This window comes from Oncorhynchus nerka, linkage group LG15 (genome assembly GCF_034236695.1).
Source record: "Oncorhynchus nerka isolate Pitt River linkage group LG15, Oner_Uvic_2.0, whole genome shotgun sequence".
In the NCBI taxonomy this organism is placed as follows: Eukaryota; Metazoa; Chordata; class Actinopteri; order Salmoniformes; family Salmonidae; genus Oncorhynchus; species Oncorhynchus nerka.
In genome coordinates, this window is record NC_088410.1 from 101,560,702 (window position 1) to 101,583,729 (window position 23,028).

The window sequence follows — 23,028 nt, forward strand, 5'->3', positions numbered from 1 at the left end:
ACACACACACAGCTAGTAAGATCTGTTCTGAAGGACTATGAAAGCGTTCCCCCAAACTCAGTCCTCGGGACCACAAGACGTGCAAGGTTAGCTTGTTGTCCTAGCATTACACAGCTGAATCAAATTAATCAAGGTTAGCTTGTTGTCCTAGCATTACACAGCTGAATCAAATTAATCAAGGTTAGCTTGTTGTCCTAGCATTACACAGCTGAATCAAATTAATCAAGGTTAGCTTGTTGTCCTAGCATTACACAGCTGAATCAAATTAATCAAGGTTAGCTTGTTGTCCTAGCATTACACAGCTGAATCAAATTAATCAAGGTTAGCTTGTTGTCCTAGCATTACACAGCTGAATCAAATTAATCAAGGTTAGCTTGTTGTCCTAGCATTACACAGCTGAATCAAATTAATCAAGGTTAGCTTGTTGTCCTAGCATTACACAGCTGAATCAAATTAATCAAGGTTAGCTTGTTGTCCTAGCATTACACAGCTGAATCAAATTAATCAAGGTTAGCTTGTTGTCCTAGCATTACACAGCTGAATCAAATTAATCAAGGTTAGCTTGTTGTCCTAGCATTACACAGCTGAATCAAATTAATCAAGGTTAGCTTGTTGTCCTAGCATTACACAGCTGAATCAAATTAATCAAGGTTAGCTTGTTGTCCTAGCATTACACAGCTGAATCAAATGAATCAAGGTTAGCTTGTTGTCCTAGCATTACACAGCTGAATCAAATTAATCAAGGTTAGCTTGTTGTCCTAGCATTACACAGCTGAATCAAATTAATCAAGGTTAGCTTGTTGTCCTAGCTTGAATCAACTAATCATCAAGCTTTAATTCTTTCAATCAGCTGTGTAGCGTTAGACCAGCATTTTGGTGTTTACCCTATGTCTCCTCGGGCCTTGTCTCCTCGGGCCTTGTCTCCTCGGGCCTTGTCTCCTCGGGCCTCGTCTCATCCGGCCTCGTCTCCTCGGGCCTCGTCTCCTCGGGCCTCGTCTCCTCGGGCCTCGTCTCCTCGGGCCTCGTCTCCTCGGGCCTCGTCTCCTCGGGCCTCGTCTCATCCGGCCTTCTCTCAGGAGCATGACAGAAAGGATGACATCAGCCCGGGGCCCGTAAATAATCAAACATCTCAGATTGCTGGTCCAGGATCAGGGCCCTATAAGTATCTATAAGACAAAACTGATCCTAAATCAGCACTGTCCCTGGTCTGGCCAGTGTCAGGGCAACTGGGTCCTGCCTCCATCTCGGTCCCCTCCGCCTCGCAGATTGTCACGTGACCCAGTGACAGGATAGAAATAATCAATCCATTTATGCCCAGAGGGGCACATGTGTCTCTCTCTCTGTCCCGGTCCAGACTAAGGCCTGCAAGGCAGCAGGCAGCTCAGTTATTTTGGGTGTGCAGCTCTGAAGAAGCCTGGAACACATGTCCTGTCTATTCCAGCCTGGCTGTCTTGTCTTCCCTGACATTTTTAACCCCTCCCTCTCCGAGTCTGTAATACCAACATGCTTCAAGCAGACCACCATAGTCCCTGTGCTCAAGAACACAAAGGCAACCTGCCTAAATGACTACAGACCCGTAGCACTCACGTCTGTAGCCATGAAGTGCTTTGAAAGGCTGGTCATGGCTCACATCAACACCATCATCCCAGACACCCTAGACTCACTCCAATTTGCATACCGCCCAAACAGATCCACAGACGATGTAATCTCAATCACACTCCACACTGCCCTTTCCCACCTGGACATAAGGTACACCTACATGAGAATGCTGTTCATTGACTACAGCTCAGTGTTCAACACCATCACAGCTGTAGGCACTGATTAGTGTTATTTTAGAAAATATTTTAGTGACAAAATACTTGTATTTTGTCCTTCCACTTTTTACTATTTTGTGTAGATCGTTGAGAATGAAATACAAATCAAATTTTCTCTCTCGCCCCCCCCCCCACCCACCCCCCTCCGACTGCCACAAATCCAATGCAAGACAATGGTACCTAATATTAGCCATATACTTACCAAATCAAATGTATTTATATAGCCCTTCTTACATCAGCTGATATCTCAAAGTGCTGTACAGAAACCCAGCCTAAAACCCCAAACAGCAAGCAATGCAGGTGTAGAAGCACGGTGGCTAGGAAAAACTCCCTAGAAAGGCCAAAACCTAGGAAGAAACCTAGAGAGGAACCAGGCTATGTGGGGTGGCCAGTCCTCTTCTGGCTGTGCCGGGTGGAGATTATAACAGAACATGGCCAAGATGTTCAAATGTTCATAAATGACCAGCATGGTCGAATAATAATAAGGCAGAACAGTTGAAACTGGAGCAGCAGCACGGCCAGGTGGACTGGGGACAGCAAGGTCATCAGTCAGTCCTGGGGCTCAGGTCTGGCTAGTCCGTGGGGGCTCAGTACCGTGGTCAGACTGTTAAACTACTGTTTACTACAGTACCGTGGTCCAGACTGTTGTTCACTACAGTACCGTGGTCCAGACTGTTGTTCACTACAAACCGTGGTCCAGTTCATAAATGGTCCAGACTGTTGTTCACTACAGATGTTCACCGTGGTCCAGACTGTTGTTCACTACAGTACCGTGGTGTTCACTACAGTACCGTGGTCCAGACTGTTGTTCACTACAGTACCGTGGTCCAGACTGTTGCAGCACGTGGTCCAGACTGTTGTTCACTACAAGTGGTCCAGACTGTTGTTCACTACAGTACCGTGGTCCAGACTGTTGTTTACTACAGTACCGTGGTCCAGACTGTTGTTCACTACAGTACCGTGGTCCAGACTGTTGAAACTACCACGTGGTCCAGACTGTTGTTCACTACAGTACCGTGGTCCACAGTACCGTGGTCCAGACTGTTGTTCACTACAGTACCGTGGTCCAGACTGTTGTTCACTACAGTGCCGTGGTCCAGACTGTTTACTACAGTACCGTGGTCCAGACTGTTGTTCACACTACAGTACATGCCGTGGTGACTGTCCAGACTGTTGTTCACTACAGTACCGTGGTCCAGACTGTTGTTCAGACTGTACCGTGGTCAGACTGTTCACTACAGTACTGTGGTCCAGACTGTTTACTACAGTACCGTGGTCCAGACTGTTGTTCACTACTACTGTTCTGTTGTTACACCGCCTACCGTGGTCCAGACTGTTTTACTACAGTACCATGGTCCAGACTGTTGTTCACTCAGTACCTGTCCAGACTGTTGACTACAGTACCGTGGTCCAGACTGTTGTTCACTACACCGTGGTCCAGACTGTTGTTCACTACATTACCGTGGTCCAGACTGTTGTTTACTACAGTACCATGGTCCAGACCACTGCCTAGACTGTTGTTCACTGACATTGTGGTCCAGACTTTACCGTACCGGTAAGGTGAACACTATTGTTTCGCTGAGCACTTGGCTCTGCATTGTTTACCAGACTTTGTTGAAGATCATTTTTGTTGAATGCGATTGACTATGTCCAGAGTCAATCACCACTGTTCTATATTTCCGGAGACACCTCCAGTTTCAAACCCCACTGACTTTGTCTTTCAGGAATACCTGCAGGATTTTAGGATAAAGTAATCCTTCTGAAACCCCACCCCAGGAATACCTAGGATAGGATAAAGTAATCCTTCTCACCCCCTTAAAGATTTAGATGCACTATTGTAAAGTGGCTGTTCCACTGGATGTCTTAAGGTGAACGCACCAATTTGTAAGTCGCTCTGGATAAGAGCGTCTGCTAAATGACTTAAATGTAAATGTAAATATGGGCTTTGACATGTTTGCCTTGCTGTGTAACGGTGACATAGTGCTCAGTAAGTCTTTCCAGAGTTGACTGAGTGTAACATTGGGGTAAAGTCTTCTAGTGGAAAGTCCCCATCTGTACCTAGTGCCACCAGTAGTTTTCCAGTCTCTCTTCCTGCTGTCCTCACACTCTCCCTGGGCTACTGTACTCTGGGAACACCATCTGTACCTAGTGCCACCAGTAGTTTTCCAGTCTCTCTTCCTGCTGTCCTCACACTCTCCCTGGTCTACTGTACTCTGGGAGCACCATCTGTACCTAGTGCCACCAGTAGTTTTCCAGTCTCTCTTCCTGCTGTCCTCACACTCTCCCTGGTCTACTGTACTCTGGGAGCACCATCTGTACCTAGTGCCACCAGTAGTTTTCCAGTCTCTCTTCCTGCTGTCCTCACACTCTCCCTGGTCTACTGTACTCTGGGAGCTACTGGCCGAGGAAGGAAGTATTTATTTTAACCTGTTTGTTCAAACATTACATTTCAACCAGTTTTCCTCCTGACACGTGATGCCAGAACACTCACACCATTCAGCCAAGTGTTGAATTTGACAATATTTACAAGAAGTTAAGCTACTTTTTAAATGTCTTACAATGTGTTTTTATTTATTTTTTAACTTTTGAGCACACTAATAAAGTTTTCACAGATTCTTCACAGTTGTGTAATTAGACACTTCCCAAATGGCATCCTATTTACTAGTGAACAAATATATACAGTTATGTATAGTACAGTTGTGTTTGTGCTGTTTGTGTTGTTTGTTGTTTGTGTTGTTTGTTGTTTGTTGTTTGTGTTGTTTGTGCTGTTTGTGCTGTTTGTTGTTTGTGTTGTTTGTTGTTTGTGTTGTTTGTTGTTTGTGTTGTTTGTTGTTTGTGCTGTTTGTGCTGTTTGTGTTTGTGTTGTTTGTTGTTTGTGCTGTTTGTGTTGTTTGTTGTTTGTTGTTTGTGCTGTTTGTTGTTTGTTGTTTGTGTTGTTTGTTGTTTTTGTTGTTTTTTATTTGTGTTGTTTGTTGTTTGTGCTGTTTGTGTTGTTTTGTGTTTGTGTTGTTTGTTGTTTGTGCTGTTTGTTGTTTGTTGTTGTGCTGTTTGTTGTTTGTGTTGTTTGTTTGTTGTTTGTTGTTTGTGCTGTTTGTTGTTTGTGCTGTTTGTTGTTTGTGCTGTTTGTTTGTGCTGTTTGTTGTTTGTGCTGTTTGTTGTTTGTGCTGTTTGTTGTTTGTGCTGTTTGTGTGTTTGTGCTGTTTTGTTGTTTGTGCTGTTTGTTGTTTGTGCTGTTTGTTGTTTGTTGTTTGTGTTGTTTGTGTTGTTTGTTGTTTGTGCTGTTTGTTGTTTGTTGTTTGTGCTGTTTTGTTGTTTGTTGTTTGTGCTGTTGTGTTGTTTGTGCTGTTTGTTGTTTGTGCTGTTTGTGCTGTTTGTTGTTTGTGCTGTTTGTTGTTTGTGCTGTTTGTTGCTGCTGTTTGTTGTTTGTGCTGTTTGTTGTTTGTGCTGTTTGTTGTTTGTGCTGTTTGTTGTTTGTGCTGTTTGTTGTTTGTGCTGTTTGTTGTTTGTTGTTTTGTTGTTTGTGTTGTTTGTTGTTTGTGTTGTTTGTTGTTTGTGCTGTTTGTTGTTTTGTTGTTTGTGCTGTTTGTTGTTTGTGCTGTTTGTTGTTTGTTGTTTGTGCTGTTTGTTGTTTGTGCTGTTTGTTGTTTGTGCTGTTTGTGCTGTTTGTTGTTTGTGCTGTTTGTTGTTTGTGCTGTTTGTTGTTTGTGCTGTTTGTTGTTTGTGCTGTTTGTGTTGTTTGTGCTGTTTGTGTTGTTTGTGTTGTTTGTTTGTTGTTTGCTGTTGTTTGTTGTTTGTGCTGTTTGTTGTTTGTTGTTTGTGCTGTTTGTTGTTTGTGCTGTTTGTGTTGTTTGTTGTTTGTTGTTTGTGCTGTTTGTTGTTTGTGTTGTTTGTGCTGTTTGTGTTGTTTGTGTTGTTTGTTGTTTGTTGTTTGTGCTGTTTGTTGTTTGTTGTTTGTGCTGTTTGTTGTTTGTGCTGTTTGTGTTGTTTGTTGTTTGTTGTTTGTGCTGTTTGTTGTTTGTTGTTTGTGCTGTTTGTTGTTTGTGTTGTTTTTGTTGTTTGTGTTGTTTTTGTTTGTTTGTTGTTTGTGCTGTTTGTGCTGTTTGTTGTTTGTGCTGTTTTGTTGTTTGTTGTTTTGTTGTTTGTGTTGTTTGTTGTTTGTGTTGTTTGTTGTTTGTTGTTTGTGCTGTTTGTTTGTTTGTGTTGTTTGTGCTGTTTGTGTTTTGTTGTTTGTTGTTTGTTTGCTGTTTGTTGTTTGTTGTTTGTGCTGTTTGTTGTTTGTTGTTTGTGTTGTTTGTTGTTTGTTGTTTGTGCTGTTTGTTGTTTGTTGTTTGTGCTGTTTGTTGTTTGTGTTGTTTGTGCTGTTTGTGTTGTTTGTTGTTTGTTGTTTGTGCTGTTTGTTGTTTGTGCTGTTTGTGCTGTTTGTGCTGTTTGTTGTTTGTGCTGTTTGTGTTTGTGCTGTTTTTGTTGTTTGTGCTGTTTGTGCTGTTTGTTGTTTGTGCTGTTTGTTGTTTGTGCTGTTTGTTTGTTTGTGCTGTTTGTTGTTTGTGCTGTTTGTTGTTTGTGTTGTTTGTGCTGTTTGTTGTTTGTGTTGTTTGTTGTTGTTTGTTTGTTGTTTGTTGTTTGTTTGTTTTTGTTTGTGTTTTTGTTGTTTGTTTGTTGTTTGTTGTTTGTGTTGTTTGTGCTGTTTGTTGTTTGTGTTGTTTGTTGTTTGTGCTGTTTGTGTTGTTTGTTGTGTTTTGTTGTTTGTGCTGTTTGTTGTTTGTTGTTTGTTGTTTGTGTTGTTTGTTGTTTGTGTTGTTTGTTGTTTGTGCTGTTTGTTGTTTGTGCTGTTTGTGTTGTTTGTTGTTTGTGCTGTTTGTTGTTTGTGTTGTTTGTTGTTTGTTTGTTTGTTGTTTGTGCTGTTTGTTGTTTGTGCTGTTTGTTGTTTGTTGTTTGTTGTTTGTTGTTTGTTGTTTGTTGTTTGTGCTGTTTGTTGTTTGTGTTGTTTTGTTGTTTGTGTTGTTTGCTGTTTGTTTTTGTTGTTTGTGTTGTTTGTGCTGTTTGTTGTTTGTGTTGTTTTGTTGTTTGTTGTTTGTGTTGTTTGTTGTTTGTGTTGTTTTTGTTTTGTGCTGTTTGTTGTTTGTTGTTTGTTGTTTGTTGTTTGTTTTTGTTGTTTGTGCTGTTTGTTGTTTGTTGTTTTGCTGTTTGTTGTTTGTGTTTGTTGTTTGTGCTGTTTGTTGTTTGTGCTGTTTGTTGTTTGTGCTGTTTGTTGTTTGTGTTGTTTGTTGTTTGTTTGTGTTGTTTGTGTTGTTTGTGCTGTTTGCTGTTTGTGTTGTTTTTGTTGTTTGTGTTGTTTGTGCTGTTTTGTTGTTTGTTGTTTGTGCTGTTTGTTGTTTGTGCTGTTTTTGTTGTGCTTTTGTTGTTTGTGCTGTTTGTTGTTTGTGCTGTTTGTTGTTTGTTGTTTGTGCTGTTTGTTGTTTGTTGTTTGTGCTGTTTGTGCCAGTCTCAGCATCATTCTGTTGGAATTGCTTTTCCCCTGGGAGGCATCTGTTTTGATGTTGAATGTTGAAATAGAAATGTCATTAGTACAAGTTCCTGTCATTGTACAAGTTCTGTCATTAGTACAAGTTGTTGTTTGTGTTACTGTTTGTACAAGTTTGTCATTAGTACAAGTTCCTGTCATTAGTACAAGTTCTGTCATTAGTACAAGTTCCTGTCATTAGTGGAAGTTCTTTTCATTAGTAGGCAAGTTCTGTTTTGATGCAAGTTCCAGAATTAGTAAATAGTTCCTGTCATTAGTACACAAGTTCCTGTCATTAGTACACAAGTTCCTGTCATTAGTACAAGTTACTGTCATTAGTACAAGTTCCTGTCATTAGTACAAGTTCCTGTCATTAGTACAAGGTCCTGTCATTAGTACAAGTTCCTGTCATTAGTACAAGTTCCTGTCATTAGTACAAGTTCCTGTCATTAGTACACAAGTTCCTGTCATTAGTACACAAGTTCCTGTCATTAGTACACAAGTTCCTGTCATTAGTACACAAGTTCCTGTCATTAGTACAAGTTACTGTCATTAGTACAAGGTCCTGTCATTAGTACAAGGTCCTGTCATTAGTACAAGTTCCTGTCATTAGTACACAAGTTCCTGTCATTAGTACAAGTTCCTGTCATTAGTACAAGTTCCTGTCATTAGTACAAGGTCCTGTCATTAGTACAAGGTCCTGTCATTAGTACAAGGTCCTGTCATTAGTACACAAGTTCCTGTCATTAGTACAAGTTACTGTCATTAGTACAAGGTCCTGTCATTAGTACAAGGTCCTGTCATTAGTACAAGGTCCTGTCATTAGTACACAAGTTCCTGTCTTTAGTACAAGTTCCTGTCTTTATTACACAAGTTCCTGTCATTAGTACACAAGTTCCTGTCTTTAGTACACAAGTTCCTCCCCATTTGATGCCTTCTATATGTTGTGTGTTTCTCTCCGTGCAGGCGAGGCAGCGCGTCGAGGTGATCCCATGATGCACCAGTCCATGTCCTTATCATCGTCTGGCGTCTCCAACCATAGCCACCGGACGGGCCATCCACCCATCAGCCCCAGCAAGAGGAAGCACAGCCGTAGCCTCAGCACAGGACAGGACCAACAAGACAATGATGACCAAGACTGTGACAACCAACACGTGGCCAAGATGAGCCGGCTGTTTGCTGCACAGCTGTAAGTAGATACACACACACACACACAGATAAAGTGACAGATGACGTTTGTTTTGGCTCCACATGCATTGTGACATCGTAATGGAATGTCCAATTTTCCAAATGTATCACATATGACTTCTTGGGGAAGTGTTTTGCTGAATAATTGCTACAAAGGGAATTCAGTCTGTGTTCAGGGTGCTGTGCCATGTGAGAAATGCACAGGACAGGTAGCCACAGTGTTTTGCCGCAGGTACAGCCGACTGGCAAAAACATGTTTAAAAAAAATATATATATATTTGTGGAATCAAAGTATCAATATAATATCATCCAAAAATGATCTCTGTATGTAACTGTTTAGAGTTTCCCCCTCCTTTTCTAGTAGCCACAGTAGCTAGCTAGAGCTCCATCAGATGGATTCCCGTGTGGCTGAGCAGGCAGCTACGCTAGCTAGCTAGCGCCCCATCAGATGGATTCCCGTGTGGCTGAGCAGGCAGCTACGCTAGCTAGCTAGCGCCCCATCAGATGGATTCCTGTGTGGCTGAGCAGGAAGCTACGCTAGCTAGCTAGCGCCCCATGCTGCAGATTCCTGGATGCCTGAGAGAGAATGTGCTGCCTGGATGTTGGTATTTCTCTACTGGGATCTGCTGCTCCGTCTGAGGCCCGGGATTCCTCACATACCATGCCTGTGATTGGAGCACATGTCTGGGCAGAGGAGGCTGGTCATGCCCTCCCTCCATGCTTGGTCATGGGCTGTATCTGAAAGGGCACCACATCCCCTATATAGGTCTCTCAGGTCTAAATGGTCTGATGTAGTTCATTATCAAGGGATTAGCTGCTGTTGTGGAGGGCCCCTAGCTCACATAACTCACATTCCTCCCCTGCCTGCCCTCCCCTCTACTTCCCTGCCTGCCTGCTTGCCCTCCCCTCTACTTCCTGCCTGCCTGCCCTCCCTCTACTTCCCTGCCTCCCTGCCCTCCCTCTACTTTGCCCCTGCCTCCCTGCCTGCCCTCCCTCTACTTCCCTGCCTGCCTGCCTGCCCTGCCCCTCCCCTCTCCTGCCTCCCTGCCTGCCCTCCCCTACCTGCTTGCCTGCCCTCCTCTACTTCCCTGCCTGCCTGCCTCCTGCCTGCCCCCTCTACTTCCCTGCCTGCCTGCCCTCCCTCTACTTCCTGCCTCCTGCCTGCCCCCTCCCTCTGCCTTCCCTGCCTGCCTGCCTGCCCTCCCCTCTACTTCCCTGCCTGCCTGCCTGCCCTCCCCTACCCCTACTTCCCTGCCTCCCTGCCTCCCCCCTCCCCTCTACTTCCCTGCCTCCCTGCCTGCCCCCTCTACTTCCCTGCCTGCCCCTCCCCTCCCTCCCTTCCCTCCCCTCCTTCCTGCCCTCCCCTCTCCCCTCTACCCTGCCTGCCTCCCCTCTACTTCCCTGCCTGCCCTCCCCTCTACTTCCTGCCCTGCCCTCCCCTCTCCCTGCCTGCCCTCCCCCTACTTCCCTGCCTCCCTGCCTGCCCTCCCCTCTACTTCCCTGCCTGCCTGCCTGCCCTCCTCTACTTCCTGCCTGCCTGCCTGCCCTCCCTACTTCCCTGCCTCCTGCTGCCTCCCTCTACTTCCCTGCCTGCCTGCCTGCCCTCCCCTCTACTTCCCTGCCTGCCTCCCTGCCTGCCCTCCTCTACCTGCCTGCCTGCCCTCCCCTCTACTTCCCTGCCTGCCTGCCCTCCCCTCTACTTCCCTGCCTGCCTGCCTGCCCTCCCCTCTACTTCCCTGCCTGCCTGCCTGCCCTCCCCTCTACTTCCCTGCCTGCCTGCCTGCCTGCCTGCCTGCCCTCCCCTACTTCCCCTGCCTGCCTGCCCTCCTCTACTTCCCTGCCTGCCTGCCTGCCCTCCCCTCTACTTCCCTGCCCTACTTCCCTCTCCCTGCCCTCCCCTCTACTTCCCTGCCTGCCCTCCTCCCTCTACTTCCCTGCCTCCCCCCTGCCTGCTTCCCTGCCTGCCTGCCCTCTACTTCCCTGCCTGCCCTCCCCCTCTACTTCCCTGCCTGCCCTCCACTCTACTTCCTGCCTCCCTGCCTGCCCTCCCCTCTACTTCCCTGCCTCCTGCCTGCCCTCCCCTCTACTTCCCTGCCTGCCCTCCCCTCTACTTCCCTGCCTGCCCTCCACTCTACTTCCCTGCCTCCCCTGCCTGCCCTCCCCTCTACTTCCCTGCCTCCCTCCCCTGCCTGCCCCCTCTACTTCCCTGCCTCCTCCCTGCCTCTTCCCTCCCTGCCCTCCACTCTACTTCCCTGCCTGCCCTCCACTCTACTTCCTGCCTGCCCTCCTCTGCCTGCCTCCACTCTACTTCCCTGCCTGCCCTCCCCTCTACTTCCCTGCCTGCCCTCCCCCTTCCCTGCCTCCCTGCCTGCCCTCCACTCTACTTCCCTGCCTGCCCTCCCCTCTACTTCCTGCCTCCCTGCCTGCCCTCCCCTCTACTTCCCTGCCTGCCCTCCCCTCTACTTCCCTGCCTGCCTGCCCTCCCCTCTACTTCCCTGCCTGCCCTCCACTCTACTTCCCTGCCTCCCTGCCTGCCCTCCCCTCTACTTCCCTCCCTGCCCTCCCCTCTACTTCCCTCCCTGCCCTCCCCTCTACTTCCCTGCCTGCCTGCTTGCCATCCCCTGCCTGCCTGCCTTTTGGCAACAGTTTGGGGAAAGCCATTTCCTGGTTCAGCATGACAATGCCCCAGTGCGCAAAGAGGTCCATACAGAAATGGTTTGTCGATCGGTGTGGAAGAACTTGACTGGCCAGCAGAGAGCCCTGACCTCAACCCCATCAAACTCCTTTGGGATGAATTGGAACGCCGACTGTGAGCAAGGCCTAATCGCCCAACATCAGTGCTCGACCTCAACAATGCTCTTATGGCTGAATGGAAGCAAGTCCCAGCAGCAATGTTCCAACATCTAGTGGAAAGCCTTCCCAGAAGAGTGGAGGCTGTTATAGCAGCAATGTTCCTACATCTAGTGGAAAGCCTTCCCAGAAGAGTGGAGGCTGTTATAGCAGCAAAGGGGGACCAACTCCATATTAATACCCATGATTTAGGAATTCGATATTTGACAGTGTCCACATACTTAGTTTTTAACTCTGCATTGTTGGTTAAGGGCTAATAAGTAAACATTTAATTTGATTTGTCTCACAGAGGCGTACTTACCATTACACTGTAGAGGCAATTGCCTCAGGCCTCACATCAAGGGGCCTCGTGAGCTGGGCATTATAAATAATGATACTAAATAATGATACATGTGCCACTCGAGCCCCCCCCATGTGCCACTCGAGCCCCCACCCATGTGCCACTCGAGCTCCCCCCACCCATGTGCCACTCGAGCCCCACCACAACCCGCTGTCATGGGCTGCTCTCAGTTTTTGTCTTGTTTCAGCAGGCTGGTTCAACAGCAGCACATTCTGCAGGATGCTTCAGAGTTGCAAAGGAAATGGGGGGGAGGTGCCCTGCCACTATGTCACTATACCATTATGCCCTGCCACTATGTCACTATGCCCTGTCAATATGTCACTATGTCACTATGCCCTGCCACTATGTCATTATGCCCTGCCACTATGTCACTATGCCCTGTCAATATGTCACTATGCCCTGTCAATATGTCACTATGCCCTGCCACTATGTCACTATGCCCTGTCACTATGCCCTGACACTATGTCACTATGCCCTGCCACTATGCCACTATGCCCTGCCACTATGTCACTATGCCCTGCCACTATGCCTATGCCACCTGCCACTATGCCCTGCCACTATGTCACTATGCCCTGCCACTATGTCACTATGCCCTGCCACTATGCCCTGCCACTATGCCCTGCCACTATGCCCTGCCACTGTCCTGTCACTATGCCACTATACCCTGCCACTATGTCACTATACCCTGTCACTATGCCCTGCCACTATGCCCTGCCACTATGCCACTATACCCTGCCACTATGCCCTGCCACTATGCCACTATACCCTGCCACTATGCCACTATACCCTGCCACTATGCCACTATACCCTGCCACTATGCCCTGCCACTATGCCACTATACCCTGCCACTATGCCCTGTCACTATGCCACTATACCCTGCCACTATGCCCTGCCACTATGTCACTATACCCTGTCACTATACCCTGCCACTATGCCCTGCCACTATGCCACTATACCCTGCCACTATACCCTGCCACTATGCCACTATACCCTGCCACTATGCCACTATACCCTGCCACTATGCCACTATACCCTGCCACTATGCCCTGCCACTATGCCCTGTCACTATGCCACTATGCCCTGCCACTATGCCCTGCCACTATGTCCTTTCACTATGCCACTATACCCTGTCACTATACCCTGTCACTATGCCCTGTCACTATGCCACTATGCCCTGTCACTATGCCCTGTCACTATGCCCTGCCACTATGCCCTGTCACTATGCCACTATGCCCTGCCACTATACCCTGTCACTATACCCTGCCACTATGCCCTGTCACTATGCCACTATGCCACTATGCCCTGCCACTATGCCCTGCCACTATGCCCTGCCACTATGCCCTGTCACTATGCCACTATGCCCTGTCACTATGCCACTATGCCACTATGCCCTGCCACTATGCCCTGCCACTATGCCACTATGCCCTGCCACTATGCCACTATGCCCTGTCATTATGCCACTATGCCCTGCCACTATGCCCTGCCACTATGCCACTATGCCCTGCCACTATGCCACTATACCCTGTCACTATGCCCTGCCACTATGCCACTATACCCTGCCACTATGCCCTGCCACTATGCCACTATACCCTGCCACTATGCCCTGCCACTATGCCCTGCCACTATACCCTGCCACTATGCCACTATACCCTGCCACTATGCCCTGCCACTATGCCACTATACCCTGCCACTATGCCCTGTCACTATGCCACTATGCCCTGCCACTATGCCCTGCCACTATACCCTGCCACTATGCCCTGCCACTATGTCACTATACCCTGTCACTATACCCTGCCACTATGCCCTGCCACTATGCCACTATACCCTGCCACTATACCCTGCCACTATGCCACTATACCCTGCCACTATGCCACTATACCCTGCCACTATGCCACTATACCCTGCCACTATGCCCTGGCACTATGCCACTATGTCACTATGCCACTATGCCCTGCCACTATGTCCTGTCACTATGCCACTATGCCCTGCCACTATGCCCTGCCACTATGCCCTGCCACTATGTCCTTTCACTATGCCACTATACCCTGTCACTATACCCTGTCACTATGCCCTGTCACTATGCCACTATGCCCTGTCACTATGCCACTATGCCCTGCCACTATACCCTGTCACTATACCCTGTCACTATGCCCTGTCACTATGCCACTATGCCCTGCCACTATGCCCTGTCACTATGCCACTATGCCCTGCCACTATGCCCTGCCACTATGCCCTGCCACTATGCCACTATGCCATGCCACTATGCCCTGTCACTATGTCACTATGCCCTGCCACTATGCCACTATGCCCTGCCACTATGCCACTATGCCACTATGCCCTGTCACTATGCCACTATTCCACTATGCCCTGTCACTATACCCTGTCACTATGCCACTATGCCCTGCCACTATGCCACTATGCCCTGCCACTATGCCCTGTCACTATGCCACTATGCCCTGCCACTATGCCACTATACCCTGCCACTATGCCCTGCCACTATGTCATGTCACTATGCCCTGCCACTATGTCACTATGCCACTATGCCCTGCCACTATGCCCTGTCACTATGTCACTATGCCACTATGTCACTATGTCACTATGCCCTGCCACTATACCCTGCCACTATGCCCTGCCACTATGCCCTGCCACTATGCCCTGCCACTATGCCACTATGCCACTATATGCCCCTGCCACTATGTCATGTCACTATGCCCTGCCACTATGTCCTGTCACTATGCCACTATACTATCCTGCCACTATGTCCTGTCACTATGCCACTATGCCTATGCCATTATACCTGCCACTATGTCACTATACCCTGCCACTATGTCACTATGCCCTGCCACTATGTCCTGTCACTATGCCACTATACCCTGCCACTATGTCACTATACCCTGCCACTATGTCCTGTCACTATGCCACTATACCCTGCCACTATGTCCTGTCACTATGCCACTATACCCTGCCACTATGCCACTATACCCTGCCACTATGCCCTGCCACTATGCCACTATACCCTGCCACTATGCCCTGCCACTATGTCCTGTCACTATGCCACTATGCCCTGCCACTATGCCCTGCCACTATGCCCTGCCACTATGTCCTTTCACTATGCCACTATACCCTGTCACTATACCCTGTCACTATGCCCTGTCACTATGCCACTATGCCCTGTCACTATGCCCTGTCACTATGCCCTGTCACTATGCCACTATGCCCTGCCACTATACCCTGTCACTATACCCTGTCACTATGCCCTGTCACTATGCCACTATGCCCTGCCACTATGCCCTGTCACTATGCCACTATGCCCTGCCACTATGCCCTGCCACTATGCCCTGCCACTATGCCACTATGCCCTGTCACTATGCCACTATGCCATGCCACTATGCCCTGTCACTATGCCACTATGCCCTGCCACTATGCCCTGTCACTATGTCACTATGCCCTGCCACTATGCCCTGCCACTATGCCACTATGCCATGCCACTATGCCCTGTCACTATGCCACTATTCCACTATGCCCTGTCACTATACCCTGTCACTATGCCACTATGCCCTGCCACTATGCCACTATGCCCTGCCACTATGCCCTGTCACTATGCCACTATACCCTGCCACTATGTCATGTCACTATGCCCTGCCACTATGTCACTATGCCACTATGCCCTGCCACTATGCCCTGTCACTATGTCACTATGCCACTATGTCACTATGTCACTATGCCCTGCCACTATACCCTGCCACTATGCCCTGCCACTATGCCCTGCCACTATGCCACTATACCCTGCCACTATACCCTGCCACTATGTCACTATGCCCTGCCACTATGTCCTGTCACTATGCCACTATACCCTGCCACTATGTCCTGTCACTATGCCACTATGCCCTGCCACTATACCCTGCCACTATGTCACTATGCCCTGCCACTATGTCCTGTCACTATGCCACTATACCCTGCCACTATGTCACTATACCCTGCCACTATGTCCTGTCACTATGCCACTATACCCTGCCACTATGTCCTGTCACTATGCCACTATACCCTGCCACTATGTCCTGTCACTATGTCACTATACCCTGCCACTATGTCACTATACCCTGCCACTATGCCACTATACCCTGCCACTATGTCCTGTCACTATGCCCTGCCACTATGCCACTATACCCTGCCACTATGTCCTGTCACTATGTCACTATACCCTGCCACTCTGTCCTGCCACTATGCCACTATACCCTGCCACTATGTCACTATGCCCTGCCACTATGCCACTATACCCTGCCACTATGTCACTATACCCTGCCACTATGCCCTGCCACTATGCCACTATGCCCTGCCACTATGCCACTATACCCTGCCCCTATGTCCTGTCACTATGTCACTATACCCTGCCACTATGTCCTGTCACTATGCCACTATACCCTTTCACTATACCCTGCCACTATGTCCTGTCACTATGCCACTATACCCTGCCACTATGCCACTATACCCTGTCACTATGCCCTGCCACTATGCCACTATACCCTGCCACTATGCCACTATACCCTGTCACTATGCCACTATGTCACTATGCCCTGCCACTATGCCACTATACCCTGCCACTATGCCACTATGTCACTATGCCCTGCCACTATGCCACTATACCCTGTCACTATGCCTCTATGCCCTGCCACTATGCCACTATACCCTGCCACTATGCCACTATGTCACTATGCCCTGCCACTATGCCACTATACCCTGCCACTATGCCCTGCCACTATGCCACTATACCCTGTCACTATGCGACTATGTCACTATGCCCTGCCACTATGCCACTATACCCTGCCACTATGCCCTGCCACTATGCCACTATACCCTGTCACTATGCCACTATGCCCTGCCACTATGCCACTATAACCTGTCACTATGCCCTGCCACTATGCCACTATACCCTGCCACTATGTCCTGTCACTATGTCACTATACCCTGCCACTATGCCACTATACCCTGCCACTATGTCCTGTCACTATGCCCTGCCACTATGCCACTATACCCTGCCACTATGTCCTGTCACTATGTCACTATACCCTGCCACTCTGTCCTGCCACTATGTCACTATGCCCTGCCACTATGCCACTATACCCTGCCACTATGTCTCTATACCCTGCCACTATGCCATGCCACTATGCCCTGCCACTATGCCACTATACCCTGCCCCTATGTCCTGTCACTATGTCACTATACCCTGGCACTATGTCCTGTCACTATGCCACTATACCCTTTCACTATACCCTGCCACTATGCCACTATACCCTGTCACTATGCCCTGCCACTATGCCACTATACCCTGCCACTATGCCACTATGCCACTATACCCTGTCACTATGCCACTATGTCACTATGCCCTGCCACTATGCCACTATACCCTGCCACTATGCCACTATGTCACTATGCCCTGCCACTATGCCTCTATACCCTGTCACATTTACATTACATTTAAGTCATTTAGCAGACGCTCTTATCCAGAGCGACTTACAAATTGGTGCATTCACCTTATGACCTCCAGTGGAACAGTAGTGCATCTAAATCTTTTCAGGGGGAGGGGGGGTGAGAGGGATTACTTTATCCTATCCTAGGTATTCCTTAAAGAGGTGGGGTTTCAGGTGTCTCCGGAAGGTGGTGATTGACTCCGCTGTCCTGGCGTCGTGAGGGAGTTTGTTCCACCATTGGGGGGCCAGAGCAGCGAACAGTTTTGACTGGGCTGAGCGGGAACTGTACTTCCTCAGTGGTAGGGAGGCGAGCAGGCCAGAGGTGGATGAACGCAGTGCCCTTGTTTGGGTGTAGGGCCTGATCAGAGCCTGGAGGTACTGAGGTGCCGTTCCCCTCACAGCTCCGTAGGCAAGCACCATGGTCTTGTAGCGGATGCGAGCTTCAACTGGAAGCCAGTGGAGGGAGCGGAGGAGCGGGGGGTGACGTGAGAGAACTTGGGAAGGTTGAACACCAGACGGGCTGCGGCGTTCTGGATGAGTTGTAGGGTTTAATGGCACAGGCAGGGAGCCCAGCCAACAGCGAGTTGCAGTAATCCAGACGGGAGATGACAAGTGCCTGGATTAGGACCTGCGCCGCTTCCTGTGTGAGGCAGGGTCGTACTCTGCGGATGTTGTAGAGCATGAACCTACAGGAACGGGCCACCGCCTTGATGTTAGTTGAGAACGACAGGGTGTTGTCCAGGATCACGCCAAGGTTCTTAGCGCTCTGGGAGGAGGACACAATGGAGTTGTCAACCGTGATGGCGAGATCATGGAACGGGCAGTCCTTCCCCGGGAGGAAGAGCAGCTCCGTCTTGCCGAGGTTCAGCTTGAGGTGGTGATCCGTCATCCACACGGATATGTCAGCCAGACATGCAGAGATGCGATTCGCCACCTGGTCATCAGAAGGGGGAAAGGAGAAGATTAATTGTGTGTCGTCTGCATAGCAATGATAGGAGAGACCATGTGAGGTTATGACAGAGCCAAGTGACTTGGTGTATAGCGAGAATAGGAGAGGGCCTAGAACAGAGCCCTGGGGACACCAGTGGTGAGAGCACGTGGTGTGGAGACAGATTCTCGCCACGCCACCTGGTAGGAGCGACCTGTCAGGTAGGACGCAATCCAGCGTGGGCCGCGCCGGAGATGCCCAACTCGGAGAGGGTGGAGAGGAGGATCTGATGGTTCACAGTATCGAAGGCAGCCGATAGGTCTAGAAGGATGAGAGCAGAGGAGAGAGAGTTAGCTTTAGCAGTGCAGAGCGCCTCCGTGATACAGAGAAGAGCAGTCTCAGTTGAATGACTAGTCTTGAAACCTGACTGATTTGGATCAAGAAGGTCATTCTGAGAGAGATAGCGGGAGAGCTGGCCAAGGGACGGCACGTTCAAGAGTTTTGGAGAGAAAAGAAAGAAGGGATACTGGTCTGTAGTTGTTGACATCGGAGGGATCGAGTGTAGGTTTTTTTCAGAAGGGGTGCAACTCTCGCTCTCTTGAAGACGGAAGGGACGTAGCCAGCGGTCAGGGATGAGTTGATGAGCGAGGTGAGGTAAGGGAGAAGGTCTCCGGAAATGGTCTGGAGAAGAGAGGAGGGGATAGGGTCAAGCGGGCAGGTTGTAGGGCGGCCGGCCGTCACAAGACGCGAGATTTCATCTGGAGAGAGGGGAGAAAGAGGTCAGAGCACAGGGTAGGGCAGTGTGAGCAGAACCAGCGGTGTCGTTTGACTTAGCAAACGAGGATCGGATGTCGTCGACCTTCTTTTCAAAATGGTTGACGAAGTCATCTGCAGAGAGGGAGGAGGGGGGAGGGGAGGAGGATTCAGGAGGGAGGAGAAGGTTGCAAAGAGCTTCCTAGGGTTAGAGGCAGATGCTTGGAATTTAGAGTGGTAGAAAGTGGCTTTAGCAGCAGAGAGAGAAGAGGAAAATGTAGAGAGGAGGGAGTGAAAGGATGTCAGGTCCGCAGGGAGGCGAGTTTTCCTCCATTTCCGCTCGGCTGCCCGGAGCCCTGTTCTGTGAGCTCGCAATGAGTCGTCGAGCCACGGAGCGGGAGGGGAGGACCGAGCCGGCCTGGAGGATAGGGGACATAGAGAGTCAAAGGATGCAGAAAGGGAGGAGAGGAGGTTGAGGAGGCAGAATCAGGAGATAGGTTGGAGAAGGTTTGAGCAGAGGGAAGAGATGATAGGATGGAAGAGGAGAGAGTAGCGGGGGAGAGAGAGCGAAGGTTGGGACGGCGCGATACCATCCGAGTAGGGGCAGTGTGGGAAGTGTTGGATGAGAGCGAGAGGGAAAAGGATACAAGGTAGTGGTCGGAGACTTGGAGGGGAGTTGCAACGAGGTTAGTGGAAGAACAGCATCTAGTAAAGATGAGGTCGAGCGTATTTCCTGCCTTGTGAGTAGGGGGAAGGTGAGAGGGTGAGGTCAAAAGAGGAGAGGAGTGGAAAGAAGGAGGCAGAGAGGAATGAGTCAAAGGTAGGCGTGGGGAGGTTAAAGTCGCCCAGAACTGTGAGAGGTGAGCCGTCCTCAGGAAAGGAGCTTATCAAGGCATCAAGCTCATTGATGAACTCTCCGAGGGAACCTGGAGGGCGATAAATGATAAGGATGTTAAGCTTGAAAGAGCTGGTAACTGTGACAGCATGGAATTCAAAGGAGGCGATAGACAGATGGGTAAGGGGAGAAAGAGAGAATGACCACTTGGGAGAGATGAGGATCCCGGTGCCACCACCCCGCTGACCAGAAGCTCTCGGGTGTGCGAGAACACGTGGGCAGACGAAGAGAGAGCAGTAGGAGTAGCAGTGTTGTCTGTGGTGATCCATGTTTCCGTCAGTGCCAAGAAGTCGAGGGACTGGAGGGAGACATAGGCGGAGATGAACTCTGCCTTGTTGGCCGCAGATCGGCAGTTCCAGAGGCTACCGGAGACCTGGAACTCCACGTGGGTCGTGCGCGCTGGGACCACCAGATTAGGGTGGCCGCGGCCACGCGGTGTGGAGCGTTTGTATGGTCTGTGCAGAGAGGAGAGAACAGGGATAGACAGACACATAGTTGACAGGCTACACAAGAGGCTACGCTAATGCAAAGGAGATTGGAATGACAAGTGGACTACACGTCACGAGTGTTCAGAAAGTTAAGCTTACGTAGCAAGAATCTTATTGACTAAAATGATTAAAATGATACAGTACTGCTGAAGTAGGCTAGCTGGCAGAGGCTGCGTTGTTGACTATGTAGGCTAGCTGGCATTGGCTGCGTTGTTGACACTACACTAATCAAGTCGTTCCGTTGAGTGTAATAGTTTCTACTGTGCTGCTATTCGGGGCTAGCTGGCTAGCTAGCAGTGTTGATTACGTTACGCTGCGTTAAAAGAACGACAATAGCTGGCTAGCTAACCTAGGAAATCGCTCTAGACTACACAATTATCTTTGATACAAAGACGGCTATGTAGCTAGCTATGTAGCTAGCTACGATCAAACAAATCAAGCCGTTGTACTGTAATGAAATGAAATGAAAAATGTGATACTACCTGTGGAGCGGGCGAAATGCGACCGGATTGTTGAGTGCAGAAGTTCTGTTGGTAGACGTTGGCTAGCTGTTGGCTAGCTAGCAGAGTCTCCTATGTTAAGGACGACATAAAACTACACACTCTAAACTACACAATTATCTTGGGTACGAAGACAGCAAAGACAACTATGTAGCTAGCTAACACTACACTAATCAAGTCGTTCAGTTGAGTGTAATAGTTGTGCTGCTAATCGGTAGACGGTGGACTAGCTAACGGTGGACGTTAGCTAGCTGGCTAGCTGCAGGGCAGTGTAGACTGCGTTAGGACGAGCTTAAATACGATAATTACGCAATTATCTATGATACAAAGACGGCTATGTAGCTAGCTAAGAAGAAATTGCTAAGATTAGACAAATCAAACCGTTGTACTATAATGAAATGTAATGAAATGTAATACTACCACTATGTCACTATGTCACTATGCCCTGCCACTATGCCACTATACCCTGCCACTATGCCACTATGTCACTATGCCCTGCCACTATACCCTGCCACTATGCCCTGCCACTATACCCTGTCACTATGCGACTATGTCACTATGCCCTGCCACTATGCCACTATACCCTGCCACTATGCCCTGCCACTATGCCACTATACCCTGTCACTATGCCACTATGCCACTATGCCCTGCCACTATGCCACTATACCCTGTCACTATGCCCTGCCACTATGCCACTATACCCTGTCACTATGCCACTATGTCACTATGCCCTGCCACTATGCCACTATGTCACTATACCCTGCCACTATGCCACTATGTCACTATACCCTGCCACTATACCCTGCCACTATGCCACTATGCCCTGCCACTATGCCACTATGTCACTATACCCTGCCACTATGCCACTATGTCACTATACCCTGCCACTATGCCCTGCCACTATGCCACTATGCCCTGCCACTATGCCACTATGTCACTATACCCTGCCACTATGCCACTATGTCACTATACCCTGCCACTATGCCACTATCCCCTGCCACTATGTCACTATGCCCTGCCACTATGCCACTATACCCTGCAACTATGCCCTGCCACTATGCCACTATAGCCTGCCACTATGCCCTGCCACTATGTCCTGTCAATATGCCCTGCCACTATGTCACTATGCCCTGCCACTATGCCCTGTCACTATGCCACTATGCCCTGCCACTATGCCCTGCCACTATGTCACTATGCCCTGCCACTATGCCACTATGTCACTATGCCCTGCCACTATGCCACTATACCCTGCCACTATGCCCTGCCACTATGCCACTATGTCACTATGCCCTGCCACTTTGCCACTATGCCCTGCCACTATGCCCTGCCACTATGCCACTATGCCACTGTCACTATGCCCTGCCACTATGCCACTATGCCCTGCCGCTATGCCACTATGCCACTATGCCCTGACACTATGCCACTATCCCCTGCCACTATGCCCTGCCACTATGCCACTATGCCCTGCCACTATGCCACTATACCCTGCCACTATGCCACTATACCCTGCCACTATGCCCTGCCACTATGCCCTGCCACTATACCACTATACCCTGCCACTATGCCCTGCCACTATACCCTGCCACTATGCCACTATACCCTGCCACTATGCCACTATACCCTGCCACTATGCCACTATACCCTGCCACTATGCCACTATGCCACTATATACCCTGTCACTATGCCACTATGCCCTGCCACTATGCCACTATGCCCTGCCACTATGCCACTATACCCTGCCACTATGTCACTATACCCTGCCACTATGCCACTATGCCCTGCCACTATGCCACTATACCCTGCCACTATGCCACTATGCCCTGCCACTATTCCCTGCCACTATACCACTATACCCTGCCACTATGCCACTATACCCTGCCACTATGCCACTACACCCTGCCACTAAGCCACTATACCCTGCCACTATGCCACTATGCCCTGCCACTATGCCCTGCCACTATGCCCTGCCACTATGCCACTATACCCTGCCACTATGTCACTATACCCTGCCACTATGCCACTATGCCCTGCCACTATGCCACTATACCCTGCCACTATGCCACTATACCCTGCCACTATACCCTGTCACTATGCCACTATGCCCTGCCACTATGCCACTATACCCTGTCACTATGCCACTATGCCCTGCCACTATGCCCTGCCACTATGCCCTGCCACTATGCCACTATGCCCTGCCACTATGCCCTGCCACTATGCCACTATACCCTGTCACTATGCCACTATGCCCTGTCACTATGCCACTATACCCTGTCACTATGCCACTATGCCCTGTCACTATGCCCT

General features: G+C 49.3%; 1 protein-coding gene across 2 annotated transcripts in view; it reads left to right on the top strand.

Annotated features, from left to right (window-relative positions):
- LOC115127006 (transcription cofactor vestigial-like protein 4) overlaps window positions 1-23,028 on the top strand; it is a 116,895-nt gene that overhangs the window by 76,537 nt on the left and 17,330 nt on the right. For both annotated transcript variants that reach the window (XM_065002101.1, XM_065002100.1), the window contains one exon: window positions 8,281-8,503. In XM_065002101.1, the coding sequence (XP_064858173.1) occupies window positions 8,281-8,503 (223 nt within the window). The remainder of the gene's footprint in view (window positions 1-8,280; window positions 8,504-23,028) is intronic.